This window comes from Coregonus clupeaformis, chromosome 3 (genome assembly GCF_020615455.1).
Source record: "Coregonus clupeaformis isolate EN_2021a chromosome 3, ASM2061545v1, whole genome shotgun sequence".
NCBI lineage: Eukaryota > Metazoa > Chordata > Actinopteri > Salmoniformes > Salmonidae > Coregonus > Coregonus clupeaformis.
The window spans coordinates 11,395,585-11,420,608 of NC_059194.1; the positions used below are offsets into that span (position 1 = coordinate 11,395,585).

The window sequence follows — 25,024 nt, forward strand, 5'->3', positions numbered from 1 at the left end:
AGTTTTCTATCCTTAGAACAACACCTTGTCAAGAGGTTCCAGCCTCTTGCTGTTTGACAGACAGGTATTGGACTGACAGTTGCAAATATCCAAGTTTGAATCCCAGTCAGGCTACCCCCTGAATTCGCTTTTTGTACATTTGTCATGCTAAATGGTCGTGTGGGTGCATGTGATGAATGTGAATATAATTATTTTGCCTTCTAGATACAGTGCACTGGATGTGCACATGATGTGCATGGTGGGTAAGGTATGTTTACTTTTTGTTTGGTAGCCTAGATTGATGTCTGAAAGGAGGGCTTACAATGACTGTATACCACACATTCCACAAACCACCCAAGACAACCTCTAGTCTGTTTTATCAAAGGAATACCCCCTAGATGCTTAGATGACATTGATATCATAAAACCAAGCAGCCAATCAGTCAGCTTGTTCTTGCAACATAAAAGAGCCTGTGTGATCTCCATATGGCCACAGAGTCCACACAGTGGCCTAGCTACATAGTGGGACATGGGATAGATAGTAGATGACGTTGGCATAGTAAATTAGCCTGTCAGGGCTATGCTGGCATAGTAAAGCAACCTTACCCATGTGGCAATGGTAAAGAGAGAAAGAACGCTAGCTGTGTGTTCACATTGTGTTCATATTGACCAGGACAATGGCTAGGTCTTGTCTTGTTTGTACAGAAACCCCTGGCTAGCCTACTACAGTGATAGAGAAAAGAGTGGACCAAATATACCAGGATGTGAACCCTATTGGTGGCCATTTTGATGAAACTGTTGTTTGTACTCCTCACAAATTAAAGAGAAGTGGAAAGGAGGGTGATTTAGGTTGTATGACTGGACTTGACATCAAACAAACACTCAAGGGAGAATGGTACCTCGAATTGATGCAATTGGGGAAGAACAACTGTGGAGAAATTGTGTGTAGTCTGGTCTCTGCACAAACCACATAGCAAAACTGCCAAACGATATGTCCAGAATGTATCCGGAATATTGAATATGTCAGTACTGTACCCCAATGTGTCTGCAACACATGTCCAAGTAATTTTTCTTTTATATAAGCTAGCCCAATGTTCCTCTGTGAGAAATTGTATAATTTTGCTAACTAATGGGTACAGTGTGCCTTTGCGCCATAGCTGGCATCTATCACATAGGCATACTGTGTGAAATTTGGAATTCTCTGATTGCTCTCAGGTGGCTGAGAATGCTTGTGTTGCTGTCGAATTAGCATTAGCGTTGTGAAGTATACCTTGGAGCTGTCAGGAATTTCGTTCGTGGCTTACAGTATGCTAACTTTGCCCATATCAACATAGGTTGATTTTGCAATGGAATTTTTCCAGGTTTATTCAGTAAGTAAACAGTTGGTTTTGGTTCATTTTTGGAGGGAAAAGTGGGATATTGGGCCCGTAAAGCATTTATCAAGCAACATTGCTAATTAGCTAATGTATCATGTGCTAGCAGTCTTGCATAATGTATTACACAACTTGTGCACAGGCTATGGAGCATGAGACCACTGGGAATTGGTTAGACCAAAAGTGCTACCAAAAGTTGACCAACTGTGTGGGTGGATCAATTGACAATGAACTACCTCTAAATTGAAAGTTACAGATTGTGACGTTAATACCTTGTCTTGTTAATACTGGCTCTAAATCTCCTCCTGTTGTAATGATTCCTCCACAGGTTCTGATTACCATATACTGGCTGGGCCGGGCTGCTAACAGCTGCACCTCCTACAACGGGCCCACACTGGACCTGAAGGAGTTTGAAGGCCTGCTGTCACAGATGCGAAAGGTACATACGGGGATGGATGTAAGGCTTTGACATGGCTCAGTTTGTTGTATCCTAGTGCTAGCAATGACAAGGTAGGGGGTTCAATTCCTGGAAGGGCAGTGTATTTTAGGTCCTTTTAGATGTTCAAAGTAGTTTTGCAGTTGTTAGGTGGCTGTACTATTAGGAATATTAGACTAGAAGGCACTGTAGTGGCTTCCTTTCCTCTTTACCATAGCCACTGCCCTAGCCTGAAGCGGGGTTGTTTCGGACGCATACAGTCCACACTCAACGTTTCCAAACGGCCAAACATTCAATGAGATCCAGGGATATAGTGCAACAAAAAATGTTTATTCTTCTTATCTAACAAAAAGGTATTCTCCAATCAACTTAAAGCAGAGATTACTTGAAATGCAAATACATAATATAATATGACCTGTCTGTCTGTATTTCTGTATGTCTATATGGTCAAAAAACTATACCGCTCCCGCATCTAGCAAGGACTCCCTCCCCCGAAGGCCCAACTTCCTGCCTTTATACTAACACAATTAACACAGTACAATGAATGGGCAAGAGGGGGGGCCAAAAACTGAGTTACACTAATAACAAATGAATATATCTCAATCCGGAAAATAAATCATAAAGGTACGTACCTAATATTTCATCATATACATTAATATTTAATATATTTACACAAATGTACATGGAGCTCAGTATGTTCAGTCTTTTATACAAAATATGCCCAAATCGGCTCTAACAGGCACTGTCCAACCAAAGCATATGTTTTCTTTGGCAAACATAAGGATGTTATGATGCAAGCTCCCCTCGGGGTGCACTGATGGTTTTACCACTCCTTCCTTTATCACTTCTCCTCCCTTCCCCTCATCATGAAGTCATCCCTAGAAGAGAATGCGCTCTTTCCTCTTTCTCTCTCCCCCCCCCCTCCTTCTCACCTCTCTCTTTGTCCAGGGATGATCTCAGGCCTTCAACTGGTCTTCCAGAACCAGTGTGTGTCACCTGGACTGTGGTTTTTTACAGACCCCCATATAGGGACGTAGCTGTAGTAACCGTTCAGAGCGTGAGGTCACTCCTCTTCCATTTATTCCATTCCCCCACTGTTATTCTCTTCAAATGAGAAATTACCATTCAGCCTAGAATTCTTTCACAGATGTCTGTATAGTCCAGCACAACAGGGCCTCGTCTCCACTTAACAAAAGGTAATGATAGTGACTTAAAGTGAGAGAGAAATTCAATATGTTTATGAAATCCTGTCACACGCAATACAGGAGATGCAGTGATATGTGCTAGCCATTGTGGTGGTGAGGCTCAAATGATGTAAACGTAATGTTGATGTAGAGAAACACTATTTTAACAAATAACTTTCAGTCAATCCATCAGTTGAATATCTTGTCTGAAAATAAAGTATGATAGTTGATTGCCTTAAAATGGCCATTGGGTACTCTACAGGTTAGTTAGGCTTTCTGAAAGCTGCTCAGTTTGATGGTCTCCAGACACATTCCTAAAGTAGGGCTCTAGGTGTATTAATGCTGGGCTGGAAAAAAAACCTTCACACCCATTAGCTTCAGGACCACTGCTGTTGTCTGAGCTGAGGTTTCAGCTTAGGGTTCATAGGACTGATCTGACCAATCAGGAAGACCCCCCCCCTAGAGTTGCCACTCAAAGCCAGCCATTGTACCCCACAACCCCCCCACCCACCATGAGGTCATGCCAAGTAGGACCCCAGCATCCTCCTTCACTCAGGATCTGGCACAGGGAAGAGAGGGAGGAATACAAAGGCGGAGTAGATTGGAGGGGAAGGGGGGGAAATGGGTTGAAGTGGAGGGAGGGAGGGAGGGAGGGAGGGAGGGAGGGAGGGAGGGAGGGAGGGAGGGAGGGAGGGAGGGAGGGAAAGAAAGGGATAGAGTGGGAGGGAGGGAGGGAGGTAGGTAGGTAGGTAGGGGGAGTGAAGGAGAGAAAGAGACAGAGAAAGAAAGAGAGAGCAGGAGAGAGGAGTAGAGGAAGGGGAGAGACAGGGGAGAATCAAGAGCTGGGGAGAGAGAGGGACAGGAGGGTTTGAGGAAAAGAGAAGTGGCAGTGGAGGGGGAGAAAGAGGGGGTAGGTGGCAGCCAGGAGGGGGAGGGGGAAACAGGGCAGGACCAGGAGGTTCCTCCGGCAGGCGGGAAGGAAAAGCCTTTCCTCAGCCCAGGAAACTAGAGAAGCCACAGACAAGGTTACACTGTGCAGCTTAAAACACACAGAGAGACAGAAGTAGAATATCAATTAGAATTGGAGAGAGGGAGAGGAAGTGAATGTACTTGTCCATGTTGGAGGAATCATGGTGAGGGAGGGATCCAGATTGGATGGGGTATTGGGATGATCTCTACACAAATGTTTTTACATTGACGTGTGTGTGTGTGTGCGTCAATTTGCATGCTTGTGCGTGTGTGCATTTGTGTGTCAAAGGAGGCGGAGGACACAGAGAGCCCTCAACGCAGCATACGGGACAGCGGCTACATCGACTGCTGGGACTCGGAGCGTAGCGACTCACTCTCCCCGCCTCGCCACGGCCGAGAGGACTCCTTCGACAGCCTGGACTCATTCGGCTCACGCTCCAGACAGACGCCCTCACCGGACGTACTGGTCGCCCGCAGCATCGGCAGTGATGGTAGGACACTAGACGCCCGGACGGGTTACACTGCGCACACAAGTCACAAGCTTTTACTGTCACATACTTTCTGGTGTTACCTGGGTCGAAACCTAACAGAAGAAAATGGACCGAGACCGGGAGGGACTACCTGAACTTGAACTCTCATTTTCGTTGTAAAACATTTTCTGTTGCTAAACGGTGTGCACCCTGTTGTGTTATAGTGGCTTGCATAGCTGTAACTGTTTTGTTCATGTAGCTATCATCACATAGTGACTTACCTCATTTACCACCAATGGTTTATTCTGTGCACTTTAATGATGCATGGCAGGCATTTTCACATACAGTATCATTGGGGCAGGTGGTGGAATAGTCACCATCAGCTGATCTGAAACTAGCTGTCCCTATCTGCTCTTTTCAACCTCTCCAATCTATGGGATCATCTGGCAGGGTGTCTCCATCTGAGCCCAGCTCTGCTATTGACATCTGTACAAAGGCGGTTTTGTGTTGTTTCTTCCTTGGCCGACTGTTTAGGGCTGTTGCTGTGGGTTACGTCTCTTTGAAGGCCCTCTTGAGTGAGTGAGTGAAAGTGTGAGTGAGTGAGAGAGAGAGATCAGGTGATGGAGAGAGGAGATGGCAGTCTTGACTGATGGGTTGCAACATGTTCCAGAGGAGCTGTTTTTTTACACACCATTTCTTCATCTGTTCCAATCGGTGGTGTTGCACTAGATGATGATACCTGAGAGTGATGCATATCAGTCACAGTGGGTGTGAGTGTATCTGCCTGTCATATAGGGGCACACTCAATCTTGTGCCTATATTTGTATGCACACCTAGGGACGCATGCACATGCACACATACAACATTATTGATTTATATAATCCCTCTCCTCTCTTATACAGTCCTATGGTACCCTTGAGGACTAGCTTCTGTATATTAGCAGCTGCAATGTCAACACAAGACTCACAAGCTCTCCATCGAACACATCAGAGGAAAAATATGAGATGTGTGTTTTATGTATTTTCCAGGCAAGGAAAGAGAAGCCAAGAAAACTCCTAGGTTCTTTATTTTAAAACCCTATGATGCTCCTACCAGGCCCTTTTAAAACCCTGATTGTTCAAGGGGGAGTGAGACAAAAAGAGGCCTAACCATAACCACACAAGCCTAGCCTGCTGTCATCTTTTAATATACATGTGCACGCACACAGACATACACACACACATATACACACACACAAACACACACACATACACACACAGACAGTTATTATTTAAGCTGCCTGTCCACCTTTGACCCTATGCAGCTCAGGTAGCTATGCGCTCTTTATCTCTTTTCTCACTGTTTTTCTATGCACTTTTTGCAGGGCCCAGCAACTCTCTGTTGTTTTCCACTGTGTTTTAATTTTGGATGGTGCAATGATGACATTCCTTTACCAGACAATGGATGGAAAGGATTGAAGCAACAGCTCTGCTTAATTATCCATATTCCAATGCATCCACCATGTTCACAATGGTCGCATGTAACATACGATGCTTTGAGAAATGTTTCATGTCAGAAAGACAGACACGTCAACAGCTGTAAAGAATATTTGTGCACTGCACCGAAGACATGAATGGAGTCTGAATTATAGCTTGGCTGAATCTGAAGGTGTTTTATAACGTCATGCTAGTCATAAATTACCAACAGTATATTGCAAAGGCTCGTAAAAGGTTGCGATGTTTGTCACCAAATGTTTGGGCTGAGATTCTTAGAACTAAAGGCAATGCATGGGCTGAGGCCAAGCTTCCTGTCGAGGGCTAGGGTATGTTATTGTTTAGAAGGATGTGTGGAGGAAACGGCTGTGTCTATGGGTGAAAGTGCTCAGAGCTGGAGAGGTTGATGTTTGGTTTGCTGTTGGTTTCTAGGGAAACGCTGAGTTGATGTTTAGTTGATGTTGTGTTTGCTGTTTGTTTGTAGAGAAAGTAGAGTGGGTGATGTTTGGTTATTATTGGTTTATATCAGACTCAGAGCTCTTAAAGGTACAATCTAGAAGATGTTCTGCTGTTCAATGGTCCATTTAATTGATACCCATTGGGATGTTTCTAGTCTCTAGGCCACTCTCAGTAACGTCTATCCAAGTTGAGAGGTCAGTGGTAGGATAACTCCATTGAAACGAAAACCAATGAAGAAAGTGGTCCTTTTAGACAAAGATTGTGAAACGCTGATGTTGAATTTTGAAAACCTAAGCAGTTATTTATATTTGTTTTCTCTCTCTCTCTCTCCCCTCTTTCTCTCTCACTCGCTCTCACTCGCTCTCTCTTTCTCTCTCTCACTCTCACTCTCTCTCTCTCTCTCTCTCTCTCTCTCTCTCTCTCTCTCTCTCTCTCTCTCTCTCTCTCTCTCTCTCTCTCTCTCTCTCTCTCTCTCTCTCTCTCTCTCTCTCTCTCTCTCTCTCTCTCTCTCTCTCTCTCTCTCTCTCACTCTCGGGGGTGGGGCAACGTTTCATGGGGGTACTGTGGTGGTTTAAGTCAAAGTCTCTCCCTCTCTTGCACCCACCAGGCCGTGGCAGCGACTCAGAGTCCGATGCCGGACCCCACGGGGGCAGGAAGCTGCCGGACGTGCGCAAGGATGACATGCTGGCTCGGCGGACCTCGGTGAGCGAGCTCCGAGTGATGGTGCCCTTCAATCAGTACCTGCCCAACAAGAGCAACGCCAGTGGCTACGTGCCCACACCACTGCGCAGGAAGAGGGGCGACCGCGAGGGCCGGGAGGAGGGCAGTGGAGGGGGTGGGGGCAGCCGCAAAAGCTGGAGTACCGCCACCTCGCCCATAGGAGGCGATATACCCTTCAGGTGAGCATTGGTGATGTAGTAGTAGTAGAAGTGATAGACAGTGGTGGTAGTAGGCTCTGTTCCAATCGAAGTGGAATGCTAGTATGGATATTGGATCGTAGCCATGGTGTCATTTGGTAAATGTGTTGTTGCCACTCTTTTCTCCAGGAAAACTTGCTATTTGTAACTTGCATGTACAGTGCTGCTTGAAAGTGTGTGAACCCCTTGTGCAATTACAGATTTTTGCAGTTTTTACCATGAACTCTTCGTTTAATCAGAACCAGTCTTTTTGATCTGACATAACAGATTTATATTTACCAAACCATATGTTGGTGTAGAGGAAATCATGCGTGTAGTAGAAAAACTAAACTAAAAAGGAATTAGTGCAGGTGCAAAAATAAGTGAACCCCAAGTTGCATTGGTTAAATCAAGTAGGTAAGTAGAATCAGGTGGGTAAATAATTAGCTACCAAATGAACCAATCAAAGGAGAGATCGTTAGGAAAGATTTTGGGTGGGGCTCCTGGTAAGAAACCTGGTCAATTTGGTGTTACCCATCCAGGTGAATGCAAAGCACACTATGCTGAGAGGAAAGGAGAGCTCAGAGGATATCAGAACGAGGTTAGTGAGAGCACATCAGTCTGAGGAAGGCTATAAAATCATCTGAAAAATATTTGAGCTCCATCAGTCCACTGTGAGGCAAATAATTTACAAATGGAGAGCATTTAACCTGACAGCAACTGGGCCTAGAAGTGGACGCCCTTCCAAAATATCCCCAAGAGCCACAAGAACAATAATAAATCAGGTAAAAGCCAACCCAAACATAATATCTAAAGATTTGCAGACCTCCCTTGCTGCATCTCAGGTAACTGTGCATGCTTCAACAATAAGAAGAACACTGAATCAAAATGCCATTCATGGGAGGGTTGCTAGAAAGAAGCCTCTGCTGTCAAAAAGAACCAAACTGCCCGTCTTAACTTTGCCAGAGACGTGGTATAAGGCACTGCATCGCAGTGCTAGCTGTGCCACTAGAGATCCTGGTTCGAGTCCAGGCTCTGTCACAGCCGGCCGCAACCGGGAGACCAATGGGGCGGCGCACAATTGGCCCAGCGTCATCCAGGTTAGGGGAGGGTTTGGCCGGAAGGGATGTTCTTGTCCCATTGCGCACTAGCTACTCCTGTGGCAGGCCGGGCGCAGTGCACGCTGACACAGTTGCCAGGTGTACGGTGTTTCCTCCGACACATTGGTGCGGGTGGCTTCCGGGTTAAGCGGGCATTGTGTCAAGAAGCAGTGCGGCTCGGTTGGGTTGGGTTTCGGAGGACGCACGTCTCTCGACCTTCGCCTCTCCCGAGTCCGTATGGGAGTTGCAGCGATGGGACAAGACTGTAACTACCAATTGGATACCACGAAATTGGGGAGAATAAAAGGGGTAAAAAAAATAAAAAAATACAAATTAAAGTAAAATTATACACTTTGCCAGAGACCACCTGGACAAAGGTTTCTGGAAGTCCATTCTCTGGACCGATGAGTCCAAAATTGACATTTTTGGTCACAATCAACACCACTATGTTTGGCGAAAACCCAACACTGCCTACCACCAAAATAACCTTATCCCAACAGTCTAGCATGGTGGTGGGAATGTCAAGATCTGGGGCTGCTTTTCCTCCTCTGGACCTGGATGACTCCACATCATTAAGGGAACCATTAATTCAGCGGTATACCAGGAGATTCTTGAACAGAATGTCAGGCCATCAGTCAAGGAGCTAAAGCTGGGCCGAAAATGGGTCATCCAACAAGACAACGACCCAAAGCATTCAAGCAAATCTACCAAAGAATGGCTCAGGAGAAAGAAAATGTGTGTTTTGGATTGGCCAAGTCAAAGTCCTGACCTAAATCCAATCGAGATGCTGTGGCAGGACCCAAAGCAGGCAGTTCATGCCAGACACCCCTCAAACCTCACTCAATTGGCTGAGTTCTGTAAGGAGCAGTGGGCAAAAATCCCTCAAAACAGATGTCAGAGACTGATTACTGGCTATAGGAGACATTTAGTCCAAGTTATCGCTGCTAATGGAGGTGCCACAAGCTATTGACTGAAGGGGTTCACATATTTTTGCACACATCAAATCTGAGTTTGTGTTAAATAAACCACTTTTGTTAAATAAATCTTATTTGCTGATATAGTATTTGTCATATATTGAGGAAGTACCTCCCATATTCATGTTGTTCACTAAAGTGATAACTGTTCTCCAAAATACTCATCACCACTCGATTCCTTCCTGAGACGGTTCTCTGGATGAGGCCCATATTGAGATGATTTGCTTTATTTACACAGCAAGAGAGGAGGTTGGCGTACACTCCATAGCTGCTCGTTAGCCTAGCGTTCTGTGTTAGCCACGGATAACACGCGCCAAATGGGCCATCAATCTAAACATTAGCCAAAATGCTAACGGCTCGTTCTCTGTTATTACCATTGAGACAAAACAAACTCGGAGTGCTTATTCTTTATTTTCTAAAAGTGTCAGCATGTGATGATGGACTGCTTCTCTCCATATCACTGATTTGTTATTTCTTCCACCAGATCTGACACAGCACATCAAAAACAGCTACCTCCAGCCAATTTTCCTTCATACTGTAATTCCCAAAATGCACAAGGGAGACTGGAAATGTCCTGTCTGATGTGGAACATGCATGTTTAAAGAGATTCTCCTGTACTTTTGTATACTTTTTAGCCAGTAGTTCTGAAAGTAGTTCTCACGAGCCAAAAGTGGTCCCTGAAAATTGTATGCTAAATTACGTATGTGCAGATATGTGCACCACGTCATTTCTCTCTCTCTCGCTCTGCTGTGGGTGCATTATGTGCGTATTGATAGCTGCATCTCTTATGGCGAGGGGCTGAAGCTCATTAGTTGAGCTCGAATTGCTAGGGGGCTGGCCCACATGGGGGAAAATGTAGGGAAAATGGCGCAGCACGGCTTCTAGAAAAACAGTTGCTTTCAAACTAGGTATTTCATGGCTAATTAAGGTAAGACAGTAATTCTGCTCATAGATTATTCATGTATGATCTACACATTGACACATTCAGCTCAATGCCAGTGTAGCTCAGTTGGTAGAGCATGGCGCTTGCAATGCCAGGGTTGTGGGTTCGATTCCCACTGGGGCCACTAACTGTAAGTCGCTCTGGATAAGAGCGTCTGCTAAATGACTAAAATGTAAAATGTAAAGCGTGAGTTAAAAAATACTTGGTAGTCACCAAAGTTCTGGAGCAGGTCTTTAAGAAAATGAAAAATATATATTTTTTGGTACTGTGGTGGCGTGAAGGGAGGGGTTGATGGAGACCAGATGTGTGTCTTGATTAGCCGAGGCCGAAGCACTCAGAGAAAAGCCAGCAACAGGCGAGACATTTGCTATGCAGACACAGATGGGTGACTCCTAAAATGTGTGAGCGACTTTGGCTACTATATGACTCGGTTGAGTGTTGTTGGAAAACGATATCAAAACAGCATATTGAGGTTTTCATGAAACTAAAATGCGGCTTGTTCCACTCATCTCGTAATAAGGTAATGCTAACCCTATCTGAGTACATGTATGTGGACGTGTGCATGCGTCAGTGTATTTCTACGCCTCTGTGTGTATTTGTGCGTGCGCTTGCATGAGATCTTGAGATGGGCTTGACCTTTTTACCGAGGTCATCGGGTCCCTGACCAATACCAACCAGTACATTATTCTTCATTCAGCTTGTTCTGATTTTCAGTGACTCTTTATTCAAATGCTTTGAGGTTGTTATTACATCATCGTTACGTTCTGTTTATTTGCTCTTCTTTCCTTTCACATGTTTCCATTGGTGTTGTTCCTTTTTGGTACTCCCATTGTCATTGTGCATATTATCACATTATGACTGTGTTTTGTGGTAATGCTTGCGTGTTTCACATGTCTTGTGGCTTTGTTTGTGCTACGCTGTGTCATGGTTGCATGTTGGTGTTGTCGGGATTGCCTCTTGTGTGGGTGTGGGTGTGCGTGCATGTGTGTGTATAACAGTCCAACTGAACTCCCCACCCTAGAGTTACCCCCAGTTATAGCCCCTATTGAGCCCCCGTCCCCCGAGCCCCAAGCCCAACCCCTTCCCCAACCACAGAATCAGTCAGAAGAAGAACACAGGGGCGAGGAAGAACAGGAGGAGAGGAAAGAGGAGGAAGGGAGGTTGACCCCGGCATGCCCGTGGAGACAGGAGTGGAAGGAGAGGGAGGAGGAGTATGAACTTCACTCCTACACCCCCCCTCAGCGCTCAAAGACCCCCACACTCACCCACAGGGAGACGGCTATACACCTGACTGTGACTGCTGAGCAAAGGTGCCAATCACTGTATGCCCTAACCCCTAAAGCCAAAACCCTAACTCCCTCACCCCAACCCAACAACCCCCATTTCCTTTTAATAACCCCTTACCCCAACAATCCCCAGACAAGAGACTTTTCCTTAAAGTTTCTATTGTCTCATCAAGCCACAGTTCCAATTACCCCAACTTAATTTCCCTGTAAGATGTATTGAACTAAGGTGCCAATTTGATTTCCTTGTTCACTGTTTTGGTGATGACACCTTTAAACACGCCCATGCAGACACTTCTGCAGACAACTACTTACACAAACTCTGAGAGATTCAGTGAACCATTTCATAAGAACATAACTTTGCCTGTTATTTTCCGACAAGGACATGACTGATGCTCATTTGGGGCCGTGGTGAGTTGAATTTGGATCCACCCTGTGAATATGTCTGCTTTCTCTGGCCTCGATAATATCTGAAGACCTGGCTTGTCACTATGTTGGCTGACTAACCACACTAAAGATGAAATAGGACTTATGTACAGAGCATGTTCCAAGACTGCGTCCTAAATGGCACACTATTCCCGATATAGTGCACTATGGGCCCTGGTCAAAAATAGGGGCACTATATAGGGAATACGGTGCCATTTAGGACATACCCAAGGTCCAAGGAACATTCCAAACATAAGTTGTGCTGTGGCCTAGTGCTGTGAAAACCAAGCTCAGACGTTTGGGGTTTTGGTGTTTGCCAGGAGTCTGCTGTTTGCAATGTTTGTTGTCCTCTTTATTTCTGAGGAGTCGCTCTATGTGTTCCTGGCAGTTGTATTGACATCCGTCCTTTAGCAACTCCTTATGGCCTTCTGCCTGTTAGTTGTTTGGCTACTGTTGTTTACAGTTGCATTCTAGTAATTTAACATACGCTCTTATCCAGAACGACTGACGGTGCTTTCAACTAAAGTAGGTCATAGGTAAAACAACCACACATGTGTATTACAAGAGGGTATTTGAAATGCACAAACTCAAATGGCATTAATTTGTTCCCTTCTTTCTGGATAAATGGGTGTTATATCTCCTTTCGACAGAGATTGACCTCATGACCTATGAAGAGAGTATTTTTCTGATTGATCACATGGCAACATGGTGCTATTGGCGGAGTCGATATTCACGTAATAAGAAGGAATTCCCCTCGACCACACCCACAAATTGGGGAAAACAAATATTATTTCCCATTGACCCCCAGTGTAAAAGAGCCAACTTCGTCAACAGAAATAACTAAACATGCCAGGTCAAAATCCCTGACCTACAGTTCACAATACTCCCACATAGGGAAATAGAGCCTGCGATAAGAGCCCTGTGGCTTCAGGCTATTCACCATAGGAGAGTGGGAAATGTGGGGACCCGGTGTCCAAGTACGCTACACAGAGCTATGTGTGTGGAAAACATTTCATCACAGGTAAGTCATTTAACTTGTTTAGTAAAGTCAGTTTGTAACTCCACTCACTACTTGTAGCTGTATAGTCTGTTTGTTTGTGTTGTTGGGCTTGGCTAGCTAATGTTTCCGGTCGGTAGCTAGCTCGCACTCGCTCACGTGGCTGCTAGCACCGTCATGAAAAGGGGCATGAGGGAAGCCCTACAATATAACATGTTTCTAAGTAGTGAGAACGCTCGGGCAGTGTTGCCAACTATTTTTCAGTGAGATCCGCTATTGGCTCTTTGATTTGTCGCTAGAAGTTGCTAGATGACATTTTGTGGTTGCTGCGACGACGTCACAGTACCAATTTGCCTTGCTGTGGCACAGCTGCAGTCCCCAACGTAGTGTTTTCGTCCCTTCTCCCGTCGGATACCCCCTCCCCTGGTGCTTCTCTGCCTGTGTGTGTGTCATTGCTGTGACTTCTGTAACAGACAGCTTCTCCCACTCTTGTTTGTGGCAGAATTTAGTGGGAAAAGTCGCTAAATGCTATTAAAACCATAGAAACCCTCGTCAAAACTCCCCAAAGGCGGCCTGAAAAATAGTTGCATTTGTCGCTAGAATCTTTTACCAATAAAAGTCGCTGGAGGGCTGAAAACTTGCTAAATATAGCGACAAAGTCACTAAATTGGCAACACTGCGCTCGGGAGCAGGCAATGTTTAAAAGTAATCTTTAGACATGGTGTACTGTTCTTCAATGTAGTTTTTAATTGACTAAAACAAGCAGACAACAAAAAAATTGCATTTGAATAAGGTGAAGTTTTTGCTGTGAGCCAATGGGGTAACCTAGGTAACCACAGGTTGTTTTCCCCAGAGGCGGGCAGGGCCGCTACGTTCTATCTAATACCGACTGAGTCTATGGCACTGGTTGGAGATAATCAGCAAGTCACCATGCTGCCGTTGTATATGGCAAACACACGTTGGTTGTTCACGCACACACACACACATTTGATATAGATGCAGCCTTGCACACACACACACACACACACACACCAAATACTTGCCATAGTCTAGCTAGCCTACCCATACTGTGTTACAGTATTTTATATATCCAGATTGATTTTTTGCTATACAACACACAGGGAACCCACCCTCAGGAAGTAGGAAATGAGAGGTCCTTCCGCCTCTGAACCACGACCAGGGCTGGGATATGGTGTGCCCTTCTCACTGCCTGAACAGCTGTACACATTCTCAATGGCACACATCCTGAACATGGAAGAGGACATTACATTAGATCTTTTTCTGAATTTTTTCAATGACGGACAGTGGTAACAGTGTGATAATGAAAATGACTCGTAGAATGTAAGGCCTAGTATAATATGGGTGAGGAGAAAAGTCATTTTTAGTAGCTTGAACCATGTATTGAAAATGTTTATTAAGAGTGGGGCTATTTAAGTTAACTGTGCCTATGCGTCAAGCAAATAATAATATTGTTTTTGGGGGTGGTTACCAAAGCTGACTAGCTATAGCTATTGTGGGTTTTCTCCCAATACAATCTTTGTGAGTCACTAGTGTTTTGTCTGCTTTTCTTCCGAAATCTACCTTCCAGGTGTACTAATGTGAGTTTTTATAATAGGATTTGAATCGAAAGGATTTTGTGTATGTGTGTTTGGGTATGATTCTGCATCTGTGTCTGAAATGGTTCCACAACCCTTAAGAACAAACCCTTTCGATTCAAGGCCAAGGTCATTATACTACAACAATTACGGGAAGGGCACGGTTAATCTAATATCCGGATATCTGAATGGACGTTATTATTCGATTACTTGAGTGAATGTTCATTTTTGGATAAAACAATTTTTGGCCCTATTTTAATGCTTTGTTATCAATTAAATTAGATCATCCTTGTGATATTGTTGCCTACAAGGATCTACCATGTCATTTGAAATACTTAATTTAATAAAACAAACTTTTGAATGTCGTTTTTACAGTGGTGAGCTACTGCTGCGCATTTAGCCCTCCAGGCTGCCCTATTTCTCCCACTTCAAATAGCAATTACAGGCACACACCTAACAGAGTTTCCAAAAGACCTGAAACCGATCAATGCAAGACACTCACCAGAATATATTTTTGTAACAGAATCAATTATATTATGGTGGAAATCAGACTTCTCTTTCACTGTTGGGTTGTTCCACCTCAAAAAGCACAAGAAAGTGGATTTCAACACCGACCATCTCAGATTGTTCTGAAATCGTTTCTGTTAGAAACAGATAAGATTAGCATTCGTGCAACATTATCTTGTTGAAATATAATTTAATCTCTGAGAAATTAAGCTAATTGGTTGCGCCCAAATTGGCCATTTTAATTCATAAGATTCAGATAATATTAAATAAATATAGTACCAAACATTTTTCTAACAATGAGTAAGACGAGGAATCCAAAGAAATGGTCAAAGGTCACCCACGGACCCCCCACACCCCATGTCAATCCCACCCCAAAAACGAGTATATAGTATCAGTTATCTATGTCTGACAAGTAGTATGGAGCTGCGGATCGGAGGATTGTTTCTTCATCCTATGTAATGTATTCTCAGTTAATTTGGTGTTGTTTTTTTCCCCCTGTTCAGAGAAATTAGTCATTGAAGTTGTTAGGTTTATATTCCCATCCTACATCCTGATATTACCAGATTTTAATCGCTAGATGGTGCTGTTCCTACTATTAGGTGAACAAAGTTTGAAGAATGTGTGGTCCAAATTGGATGTTGGGTACATTTTACATTTTAGTCATTTAGCAGACGCTCTTATCCAGAGCGACTTACAGTTAGTGAGTGCATACATTTTCATACTGCCCCCCCGTGGGAATCGAACCCACAACCCTGGCATTGCAAACGCCATGCTCTACCAACTGAGCTACACGGGGCCACTATAATTATTGAATATTATATGAAACCTTTAAATTAAAATGGGCAATTTCTCAGAGATTAAATTATATTTCAACAAAATAAAGTTGCCGAATGCTTAACTTATCTGTTTCTAACCATTTCAGAACAATCTGAGACGGTAAGTGTCATGGCTTGCTGAAATGACATGGAACGACCCTGTTGCATTTAGCCAAAAACTACCGGAGAAAGCAGCCTTCCGCTGTTTACCTCTGCCACGTGCATTTGTGTAATTATGATTGGTCAAGAGAGACGAGCATTTATTTTTTTAGAATTTAGACTATCTAGTTAGCGGTAAGCGCTAGTAGCATTTCAATTGGTGACGTTACTCGCTCTGAGACCTTGAAGTAGTTGTTTCCCCGGAAGCAACACTGTTACATTGCCTCGCCCCAATGTAACAGTGTTGCTTCCGTCCCTCTCCTCGCCCCTACCTGGGCTTGAACCAGGGACCCTCTGCACACATCGACAACAGTCACCCTCGAAGCACCGTTACCCGTCGCTCCACAAAAGCCGCGGCCCTTGCAGAGCAAAGGGAAACAACTAGTTCAAGGTCTCAGAGCGAGTGACGTCACCAATTGAAACGCTACTAGCGCGCACCGCTAACTAGCTAGCCATTTCACACCGGTTACATGGATATCCTAATTTGTTTTATTATATTATTTCAATAGTGAAATAATGTCAAATGCCCTACGACCTTGGTCAATGCTAACCGAACCACTCTCTCAGCAGTAGCCCCGCCCGCTCATGCTCCGAGGAACTATACCGCCCGTCATCCCTGACAACCAGCCCCATGACTACCTCCATCGTCGTGACGAGCCCCCTTAGCCCCAGGGCCAGCCTGGACACAACCAAGAAGTTCCCTCCCCCTACCATGATTGACAGGGAGGAGGCGGGGCCAAAGAAGGTGGGGCTGTCCATATCACTGGTGACAGACACGGGGAGGAACGACGACATGTGGGCTCGCCGCACCCTTACCTCGCCAAAATACGGCGGCACCACTGGTCCAAGCCAGTTCCTGCCCGTTCCTGCAGCTGGGGCAACCACCACGCTTACCATCACCTGCCAGGGTCGCATGGGAAAGTCGGAGGTTGAAGGTCGCGACGGCGACAAACCAGCTGTGGCGAAATGTCCATCTTGGCTTGACGACGACCTCCCTCCAATGTGAGCCTGTCGTCCATTGACTAGGATTGAGTGACCGATACAAAATGCTCAGTTGGCTAAGGGAGGAGCATCACACCTAAACGGACACAACATATTGGGTTTCTCCCAGCCTACCCAGATCAGATACAGAGAACTACATTACCCATCATCCTTCAGTAGACATTTAGAAATCCTGCTTCATACGCATGCGGCCGTGCCCTCGAGCAGTGATGCACACCTCTGGATGGCAAACGTGAAGATTGCATGACCTTTCACTATTAATACTTTTTGGGTTTGTATGTTTTTGCACATGTGAGGATGATTTGACAGTGACCTTTAAATATCCTTGCATGGTGACCTTTGAAATTTGACCTTTTCCAATACACACTGGTTACAGCAACTCCCTCAAAATCGTATTTACATTGTATTACTTCTTAGTTTTGTCCAAGGAATGTTGCTATTTAATAATTGTTGAATATACAGGGCTGTGCATGTATGCGTCAATGTGCTTAAACACTTGCAAATATATGCATACATGGTAAACATATTACATAGAGTTGACTGAAACTCTGTTACTAGAATACATTGATCACACTGGTAGTAGTAGAAAATATGGCCTTTCGCTCTGTGTGGCAGATATGACACATATATGACAAATACATACAGCCCGTAAAACAATATATCTGCTGTCCATTTCGTAAGACCTCTCGTCACTGGGTTTCCCCCTTTCTTGTGGCCAGTCTTAATAGGACCACAAGACACACTTTCACTCACACCCTTCCCAACGTCAGAAAGGCAGCTTTAAAAGCTCTCTGTGGCCCAGAACTTAAACCCAAACCCGGTTAACCCAAACCTCCAATTTGGGTATTGTGGTGGCAAAAGACGAAGAAACCCAGCTTTGAAGATGTGTTATGAGCAGGCTAATAAAATATGCATGCTTTTATTGCTAGTTTTATTTTAGACTGCATCATGAGATCATTTCCATCTGCGCCATACAATATGCTGTAGAGGCCTATAGTGCAGTGAATTCTGTGGGTTTTTTCCCCAAGTGCTGAGCTGGTTGTGTTCTTGTTTAGAGTGCCACCTTGTGTTCAAATGGACACTGTTTTCATCAATCTGTAGATCTATCCAGAATAACCATACTGTAAACCCATTGTTCTGCTATTTAAGACAATAATTGCTCACTTTGTAATAATACTGAACCTACAGTATCTCATTAAACTCTCATGATTGTTTACAAAGAGCTCATAGTGTTGTCAACGGTAACCCATAGAGTAAACCTCCAGGTGTTTTCAACACACATCCTATATTCCTTATATCAGACTTCTTTACTATTCTCATATCTGTATGTATTGTGTTGTAGTTGTGTGTATGTTCATTAGTGTGCTCTTTCTCCATGTCTCTGCTTTCGTAGATTCAGTCACAGAGCTGCTAGTGTGTCAGATGACCCAGAGTAAGTGGTTCTTTGTTACCCATCGGCAGTACATCCCTGCTAAACCACACCTGCCAAGTATGCCAACTTCTAGACATGTCTATCTGTAGGGAGTTGATGGGTGTAAGCAATATGGTGGAAACTCTGGACTATTGGACTTTTAACCATGTTACACCCATCCTATTCATTCAGATTTAGCAGAACTTGGGAGGGACTAGCGGTTGACTTCAAATGAAGATGCTTGTGTTTGTAACCAGCTTCTGTCATCTGCATGTCTCACTCACACTCACTCTCACACTCAAACGCTGGAACTCAAGACGCGCGCATGAATCCTAACTGCAAGGGTGAACCCTAAAATGTCTGCGAGACACTTATCCAGCCTCACCGAGTTGCTGTGTATCTTATAGCCTTCGAGGGTCTAATGTGGAATGGGGTGGCCCTAGATTACTCTCCTGTCTTGTGGACAGCTCATAGTCTCGTAAACCCCAGACGCTAGGCAACAGCAGTGACTAGGGTCTGATTTCAATAATGGACTCTTTTGGCAACTTCGATAAGGGGGGAAGAAATTGTTCCGGGGTGGGTCCTCTTCAGACAGACAACTCTCCCAACAAATCACGAGGCAGACATGCCTGAATGTCGTGATTCAAAACCAAAGTTTGCAGGCAAAAGCTTGCAGTGGTTTTACATTAACATTTCCATTTTAGTCATTTAGCAGACGCTCTTATCCAGAGCGACTTACGTTAGTGCATACATGTTTTTCGGGTGGGGGGCGCCGTGGGATTTATTTAAGATACTCTTTAAAGAGGTAGGGTTTCAGACATTTTCAGAAGATGGTCAGTTTTAGTGAAGGTAGCTGATGCAAACTAGCCACTTGCGAAATGCACTCATTGAAAATAACCTCTGTGATCTTCATCTTGCTAGCTGCTATTTAGTATTTTATTCAAGCAGATGAAGTAGTGACGTAGTTCTTCTATACCAAACTGATGTTCTATTACGTTCAGCCGCTGTTCAGCCGGAAATTTTTTGTGGGAGACTAGAGAGCTCACCATATGATGCATGTCTCATACACTCACACACAAGGATATGTACCAGCACTGTAACAATGTATGAGGATCTCACTGTGGTTCTCAAAACAAGACCTGGATCAAATGTATAACTGATGCTCTGTGCTGTGTACAGATAGGCGACTGTATATATGACCTTTTGACAGCATGTTGCTTTACATGTTATCATCTGCCTTTAATTATTAACGTTATCTCTGCTGCCTTCTGTTTTGCATGGTTCTACACAGTATAATACAAACTAATGTATACAGAAGAGTAATATCCAATAATATAATATGTGTGGTATTGTCAGAATAATAATGAGTTCCTTTTGGGTTTTGAGTACAGAAGGTGTATCTGACCATTGACCCTGTTTGACCTTTCCTGGCTGAACTATCATCACTACGGCAACTCCAGAGCTCCAGAAAACATTACTCCATTACTGTGCCTGAAAATAAAACACTTTCTGTCTATACCGTATACATGACTTCTCTCCCAGTGAATCTCTCTATAACTCCTTCCATCTCCTTGTCTTCCCCTCTCTCCTCTCTTGTCTTCCCCTCTCTCCTCCCTTGTCTTCCCCTCTCTCCTCTCTTGTCTTCCCCTCTCTCCTCCCTTGTCTTCCCCTCTCTCCTCCCTTGTCTTCCCCTCTCTCCTCTCTTGTCTTCCCCTCTCTCCTCCCTTGTCTTCCCCTCTCTCCTCCCTTGTCTTCCCCTCTCTCCTCCCTTGTCTTCCCCTCTCTCCTCTCTTGTCTTCCCCTCTCTCCTCCCTTGTCTTCCCCTCTCTCCTCTCTTGTCTTCCCCTCTCTCCTCCCTTGTCTTCCCCTCTCTCCTCTCTTGTCTTCCCCTCTCTCCTCCCTTGTCTTCCCCTCTCTCCTCTCTTGTCTTCCCCTCTCTCCTCTCTTGTCTTCCCCTCTCTCCTCCCTTGTCTTCCCCTCTCTCCTCCCTTGTCTTCCCCTCTCTCCTCCCTTGTCTTCCCCTCTCTCCTCCCTTGTCTTCCCCTCTCTCCTCCCTTGTCTTCCCCTCTCTCCTCTCTTGTCTTCCCCTCTCTCCTCCCTTGTCTTCCCCTCTCTCCTCCCTTGTCTTCCCCTCTCTCCTCTCTTGTCTTCCCCTCTCTCCTCCCTTGTCTTCCCCTCTCTCCTCCCTTGTCTTCCCCTCTCTCCTCCCTTGTCTTCCCCTCTCTCCTCCCTTGTCTTCCCCTCTCTCCTCTCTTGTCTTCCCCTCTCTCCTCTCTTGTCTTCCCCTCTCTCCTCCCTTGTCTTCCCCTCTCTCCTCTCTTGTCTTCCCCTCTCTCCTCCCTTGTCTTCCCCTTTCTCCTCCCTTGTCTTCCCCTCTCTCCTCTCTTGTCTTCCCCTCTCTCCTCTCTTGTCTTCCCCTCTCTCCTCTCTTGTCTTCCCCTCTCTCCTCTCTTGTCTTCCCCTCTCTCCTCTCTTGTCTTCCCCTCTCTCCTCTCTTGTCTTCCCCTCTCTCCTCTCTTGTCTTCCCCTCTCTCCTCTCTTGTCTTCTCCTCTCCTTTCTCTCCTTTCTTTTCTCAGGAGTGTGAGTATGATTGACATGCGTTGTGAGGAGGACGGCATCTTGCCACACCACAGCCAGGTGCGCCACGAGCTCATGCACAACCAGTACAACATGATGAAGGAAGAAGAGGACCACTGGCAGGACGTAAGCACTCACTCACACACACACATCCTAATACACTTTCATACACACACTCGTACACTTACACACACACACTTACACACTCACGCATTCATACAGTCATACATCTACTGTCTGTGTGTTAGGACCTAGCCCGGTGGAAGAGTCGCAGGAGAAGCGTCTCCCAGGACCTGATCAAGAAGGAGGAAGAGAGGAAGATGATGGAGAAGCTGATGACGGGTGAGGGAGGAGCCATCTCTCAGAGGAGGAAGAGCATCAAGACCTATCGGGAGATCGTTGAGGAGAAGTACGTCACAAGGAAATCCTCAATTTTAGGTCAAACCCTGGTTTCCATATTGTTGGTTGTCTCCATGTACAGTATAGGCCTATACCTACTCTCTTCTATCCGGGCCTGTTGTTTTTTTATCTCATCCTGGCCTCAACCTATTTTATAACTGCATCAGGGGATCATAGCCGGGTAATAAGGCTTGATTCCCGCTTATGGCTAGAAAGAAGCTTGTTCAGGCCACTTTTCTCTCTGTATTTGAATATGGTGACTTGTTGTATTTGCATGCAGCCTCCTCTGTATTACAGAGACTGGACTCTGTTTATCATGCATCCTTGCGCTTTATTACAAATGCCAAGTCACTCACCCACCATTGCACCTTGTACCAAATGGTGGGTTGGACCTCACTTTATATGCGCAGAAAGATACTTTTATATGTGTTCATCTACAAAGCTCTTTTGGGTAAACTCTCTCTTTACCTCTGTAGTCTGGTCTCCTTCACCACCAGCAGTTACCATACCCGGTCTGCTAGGTGGTTGCTACTTAAAGTCCCCATTTACAGTATTAGGCAAGACTGCCTACTTGTCTTGTGCACCAGAGGCATGGAATAGTCTACAATCCATGCTTCATCTAGATATGTTAGTGCCACTGAATTAATTTACATTTTTTATGGGAGACTCTGTTACAGAGGAGTGTAAATGCTTATTTTAGGCTGGATCATGTTGTTGTGTTGTGTTATTGTATGTTTTAATTCTGTAATGTATTGATTGTTGCTGCCTTCTTGGCCAGGTCTCCCTTGAAAAAGAGACTCTGGGTCTCAATGGGCTTTTCCTGGTTAAATAAAAATAAAAAATAGCAATGTACACATGTTTCAACAATGATGCTTTCGTCAGTGTGTAGCCAGTCACATGGCCCCTGTCTCACCTTGTCCTCCCGTCTCTCCTCCCCTAGGGAGCGTCGTGAGAACGACCTCCGCGAGGCCTACCGGTTGGCCCGCACACCCGAGGAGGCGGCGTTGGTCCTCCACCGCTATGCCCAGCGCTTCACCATTAGTGAAGCGGTGCTAGAGCGCCTGCAACTGCCCAAACTACTGGACAGGAGCGTCTCTGAGGATCCCACTGCTACCACCAACACACGTCTCACCCTCACCCCAACTTCCTGTTCTCCCACCCCCACCTCCCCGGAAGAAGATCCAAATGGCCCCCTAAAGTACCTGAGGCAGCAGTCGCTCCCGGCACCCAAGTTTACCGCTACTGTCGAGGCCCAGGTGGTGGGGTTCCCCCAGGATCCGTCTCATCGCCCCCAGATTCGGTCGTGCAAGCCTGAACCAAACCCCTCTATCCGGGCTGTCTCACCCAAGTCTGTGCCTTTGCTGATGCCCAAGCCTTACAGCCAACCCAAGGGCATGCAGATGCTGGTGGGACCCAGGCCAGGCAAGGTGAGGCACAAAATGCCAGCTAATGGCAAGGGTTTTATCAGTGTTATCACTAGTGTATTTTACTATAAAATTGTGTTTGAACCAGGGTTTCAATTACCAGGGTGCCATGGGGTTGTTTGCCATTCATCCCCCAAAGTAGTTTGAATGTTTTGTTCAGCCTAGTCTTCCAAGGGCACACCAAGATGTATTGTGTAAATGGAACCCTGATCTTGGCATTTACATTAGAATAGCAGACAGAAACCATGGAGATTGGGTGTCATGTTTTCAGTCAGAAACCATGGAGATTGGGTGTCATGTTTTCAGTCAGAAACCATGGAGATTGGGTGTCATGTTTTCAGACAGAAACCATGGAGATTGGGTGTCATGTTTTCAGACAGAAAGATAGAAATCCCTTTTCCCTTTTCCCCAAGTCTGTTGCAACGTCTCAATTCAGCATAACAGGATGTTCATTTTCATCCTCAGAGCCATTCCAATGGAAGATAACATGGTTTGGGGTTATTATGGGAACAAACCGGGACTTCTTCCCACTTCTGTGTCTGGAATCTCTTATTTGGAGCTGAGTGGAGCCTGAATGGAGGGCTCTGTTCCATATTGACTTAAGAAGTTGACAAGTAGGCCCTCTCAATGTGAAGTGGGTCTCCGGGCAGACAGAGAGGACCACACAGACTGAGGGGGGATTGTGGGTAGTGAGTCCCCCTCCATTCAACAACCCCCCTGTGTGTCTGGAGTTAGCACTTTGCGCTCCTCACACATACATTACAGCCTTTCATTTAGTCCCAGCATGTTATCAGGGGCTAGCTGAATATCTTATAGGCCAGAGTTACATGAATGAGTTAGGGTTTTATTTACAACATGGGGAAACTTCCGGTCTGTGTGGTCTGGAATAGAACTGTCTGGTCATATTGCGGTCGTTGCTGTGGAGTGTGGTATTTGGGAGGTTTCATCCCAGTTGACTGTTCTTGTTTTGCTGTCTGAAGGATATTTTTGGTGAGGATACTGTGTCTCTAAAATGGGGTTTATGTGTTGGATTTTTACATTGAAATGCATCTCTGTAGTGTGTGTGCTGTATGTATGTGCATACATGTGTGTTTTCTCTAAGCCTTCAGTCTCTAACCTGTGTACTCAGGTGGACGACTTGCTGCGAGTGAACGGCGACATGGGCAATGATGAGGTCACCACTCCAGAGAGCGAGGGAAGGACCTCCCCGCTACTGTTCTACCCCTCCCCTGCCACGCCTACAGCCTCCTCTGACGGTTCCGACACACCCCCATGTGAGGCCACTCTCCTACCCACACATAGCCCCTCCCCCAGGGCAAGCCCATTACCAGCCAAGCTAGCTGTGGCACAGGGTGGCACAGGCACTGCAGTGACATCTTCTTCAGTGCCAGGAGAAAGTGATGCCCAGGAGAAGGGTAATGCACAGGAGTCTACCCCGCCTAGCCGGCCCACCTCACTGCCCTCGGTGAGCACCTAATACATGCAGCCAAGCCTGCTTTGTTTCTGTGAAAAAAAAAACATATTTATTCAAAAGGGTCTGAAAAGACTTGGAACAATGTAGGTTGTGGCTTGCATCTTGACAAACTGTCAGTGGTGTGAAGTACTTAAGTAAAAATACTTGAAAGTACTACTTAAGTAGTTTTTTGGGCTATCTGTACTTTACTTTACTATTTATATTTTTTATTACTTTTACTTCACTACATTCCTAATGAAAATTATGTACTTTTTACATTTTCCCTGACACCCAAAAGTACTCATTGCATTTTGAATGCTTAGCAGGACAGGAAAATGGTCTAATTCACACATTTATCAAGAGAACATCACTGGTCATTCCTACTGCCTCTGATCTGCCGGACTCACTAAGCACATGCTTTGTTTGTAAATTATGTCTGAGTGTTGGCGCGTGCCTCTGGCTATCTGTAAATTTAAAAAACAAGAAAATGGTGCCATCTGGTTTGCTTAATATAAGGAATTTGAAATTATTTATACTTTTACTTTTGATACTTAAGTATATTTTAGCAATTACATTTACTTTTTATACTTTATTATATTTAAAACCAAATACTTTTAGACTTTTACTCAAGTAGTATTTTACTGGGTGATTTTCACTTTTACTTAAGTCATTTACTATTAAGGTATCTTTACTTTTACTCAAGTATGACAATTGGGTACTT

At 45.0% G+C, this 25,024-nt stretch overlaps 1 protein-coding gene across 10 annotated transcripts in view; it reads left to right on the forward strand.

Moving 5' to 3' along the window:
• The window catches only part of LOC121540505 (LIM and calponin homology domains-containing protein 1-like), a 138,140-nt gene that overhangs the window by 98,674 nt on the left and 14,442 nt on the right, over positions 1 to 25,024 (forward strand). For 9 of the 10 annotated variants that reach the window (XM_045207254.1, XM_045207245.1, XM_041849438.2 and 6 more), the window contains exons 6-13: positions 1,680 to 1,790; positions 4,230 to 4,431; positions 6,949 to 7,240; positions 18,432 to 18,470; positions 21,027 to 21,153; positions 21,276 to 21,436; positions 22,367 to 22,853; positions 23,980 to 24,315. In XM_045207254.1, coding sequence (XP_045063189.1) covers positions 1,680 to 1,790; positions 4,230 to 4,431; positions 6,949 to 7,240; positions 18,432 to 18,470; positions 21,027 to 21,153; positions 21,276 to 21,436; positions 22,367 to 22,853; positions 23,980 to 24,315 — 1,755 coding nt within the window. Of the gene's footprint in view, positions 1 to 1,679; positions 1,791 to 4,229; positions 4,432 to 6,948; positions 7,241 to 16,519; positions 17,039 to 18,431; positions 18,471 to 21,026; positions 21,154 to 21,275; positions 21,437 to 22,366; positions 22,854 to 23,979; positions 24,316 to 25,024 lie in introns of those variants that run through there. The other variant, XM_045207266.1, reaches the window with a different exon arrangement.